We start from the raw sequence: 2,771 nt of genomic DNA, 5'->3' as shown, positions 1-2,771 counted from the left end.
AGACAGACATAGGATGTGAGCAGGGGAGGGGTAGAGAGAGAGGGAGACACAGAATCTGAAGCGGACTTCAGGCTCCGAGCTGTCAGCACAGAGCCCGACGCGGGCTCGAACTCACGAACTGTGAGATCATGACCTGAGCCGAAGTCAGTGCCCCAACCGACGGAGCCACCCAGGCGCCCCAGTGAAGTTTAAAAATTAAGGGGAGACATAAGGGTGGAATGCTTTCACATTACTGGTCAGGAAAAGGGGGATATCCAACCAAAGACCCTAATAAAGAGGGATGAGACACTCCAGGGCGGTGACCTTCCATTCCGAATTTCATCCACTCGCTTGAAATATGCCAGTTACCTTATATGGTTCTCAAGTTTTTCACTTTTGTGACTTTAAGAACTGTGCACCTTTCCATGGAATTCTCTTGTCCTCTTTTTTGTCCTTCCACTTTTGCTCTAGATAACTCAGCTAAAGCATTGCTTCTTCTGGGATGTCTTCATTGATTGCTCTTTGATTGATATATTCCTACACTGTGTGTCACTTATTACATTGGCGATCATTTATGTATGCTCTTTCAGAGTGTAGGAAACCATGGCTTATTTAACTTGGGAATCACAGCACCAGTGAAATACTCCACACAAACAGGTAGTCTTCTACTTTTTTTTAAATTGATGAATCAATAAAAGATTAATCTTATTATGCATTTAAGTTTCCCTCCTTGTTTTCTAGGAAACCTACATCTAATATGTGAATCAGGTCCTATGCAGACTGGATGGAATCAAAGAACAACGTAACTTTCTTTGTCCTCCTGGGCCTCACACAGGATGGAAAGGAACAGAAGTTTCTGTGTGTTATATTCTTGCTCTTCTATATTTTGACGGTGGTGGGCAACCTGCTCATTGTGGTGACTATAGCTGTCAGTAAGACGCTGGGCTCCCCTATGTACTTGTTTCTTGCTAACTTATCTTTTATGGATGTCACTTATTCGTCTTGCATTTCCCCCAGATTGATTTCGGACTTGTTCTTTGGGGAAAATACCATATCCTTCCAATCTTGTATGACCCAGCTATTTACAGAGCACCTTTTCGGTGGATCAGAGGTCATTCTTCTGCTGGTGATGGCTTATGACCGCTATGTGGCCATCTGTAAGCCCTTGCGTTATTTGGTTGTCATGAGGCAAGAGGTGTGTGTTGTGCTGCTGGTAGGGTCCTGGGTTGGAGGTTTTCTGCATTCAGCCATTCAAGTTAGCACGATTTATAGTCTCCCATTCTGTGGTCCCAATGTCATTGATCATTTCACCTGTGAAATGTACCCCTTACTGGGACTTGCCTGTACTGACACATATGTCATTGGCCTGTTAGTGGTGGCCAATGGAGGGATGATGTGCACAATTGTGTTTGTGCTCTTGCTCATCTCTTATGGTGTCATCTTGCACTCTCTAAAGAACCTTAGCCTGGAAGGGAGGCGGAAAGCCCTCCAGACCTGTGGTTCCCACATCACTGTGGTGGTCTTCTTCTTTGTGCCATGTATTTTCATGTACGTGAGACCTGCTAAGACCTTCCCCGTTGACAAATCAGTGAGTGTGTTTTTTACAGTTATAACCCCTATGCTGAACCCCCTGATCTATACTCTGAGAAATTCTGAGATGACAAATGCTATGAAGAAGCTCTGGATGAGAAATGTGTTTTCTGTTGGTGTGTAAGTGCATTATCCACCATGAAGAGAATTATCTGACATTGGAGGCCATTTTATAAGAATGTAGATGTCTTTTTAAAATGATTCTGAGATAGGGCGCCTGGGTGGCACAGTCAGTTAAGCGTCCGACTTCAGCCAGGTCACGATCTCACGGTCCATGAGTTCGAGCCCCACGTCAGGCTCTGAGCTGATGGCTCAGAGCCTGGAGCCTGTTTCCGATTCTGTGTCTCCCTCTCTCTCTGCCCCTCCCCCGTTCATGCTCTGTCTCTCTCTCTCCCAAAAAAATAAAAATAAATAAAAATAAAAACGTTAAAAAATAAATAAATAAATAAAATAAAAATAAAATAAAATGATTCTGAGTTCCCCTGTTCGAAGAACTTAATTATTTTTAAAGGATGAACTGGATAATTGTGCTCTAATAACAATTTCCCTCCCTGGTAGAATCTATAGTCCATTATCCCTTGGAGATTGCTTCATTTAGAAAGGTGCAATACCTTCATAGCAAGGTGTCAACAATACGTGATTATTTAGTAAATTTTTATATGATTACTCTAATTTTCAATCAACTTATGTTTTTTAATTTTTTATGATACTTAGTAATATTTTAGTTATATTCTTGTTATTTCAGGTAATTCTTTTTATTATGCTAATTATAATGTTAATGATGTATAGACTGTCTCGTCAGTAAATTTCTGTTGCCTTATCTGCAAACTATTTTGTGTAACACTTTTGTTTTTATAAGAAAAGTTGATGTGTAATGGATAATAATGAATAGTAAAAGAGAACACCTTACATAATGGGATAAAATGTGAATAAATTACCTACTCATCTCTCAACACGGTCTCTATTCCTCTTTCCCCAGAGGAATTCACTTTATCTGTTTCTTAAGGCTAATAGCCACTCTGACCAGTGTGAGGTGCTGTCTCAGTGCGGTTTTGATTTATATTTCCTTGATTATGAGTGACGTTGAGCATCTTTTCATGTGTCTGTTGGCCATCTGGCTGTCTTCTTTGGAAAAGTGTCTATTCATGTCTTCTGCCCATTTCTTCACTGGCTTATATTTCAGGTGTTGAGTTTGGTGAGTT

General features: G+C 40.9%; 1 protein-coding gene across 1 annotated transcript; it reads left to right on the top strand.

Moving 5' to 3' along the window:
- Positions 1 to 748: 748 nt before the first annotated feature.
- Positions 749 to 1,693, top strand: LOC121026259 (olfactory receptor 4A47-like). Its single transcript, XM_040469121.1, has one exon. It carries the CDS (start codon positions 764 to 766, stop codon positions 1,691 to 1,693), a length of 930 nt encoding a protein of 309 aa, XP_040325055.1. The 5' UTR covers positions 749 to 763.
- The last annotated feature ends 1,078 nt before the right edge of the window (positions 1,694 to 2,771 follow it).

This window comes from Herpailurus yagouaroundi, unplaced genomic scaffold (assembly GCF_014898765.1).
Source record: "Herpailurus yagouaroundi ecotype Mexico unplaced genomic scaffold, PumYag 67924, whole genome shotgun sequence".
NCBI classification, from domain to species: Eukaryota; Metazoa; Chordata; class Mammalia; order Carnivora; family Felidae; genus Herpailurus; species Herpailurus yagouaroundi.
The sequence above is the reverse complement of the archived record's forward strand: the minus strand, read 5'-3'. Positions and strand labels throughout refer to the sequence as shown.

Excerpts from the sequence above, each read along its gene's own strand:
- LOC121026259 (XM_040469121.1), top strand. The coding sequence starts at position 764 with ATGGAATCAAAGAACAACGTAACTTTCTTTGTCCTCCTGGGCCTCACA.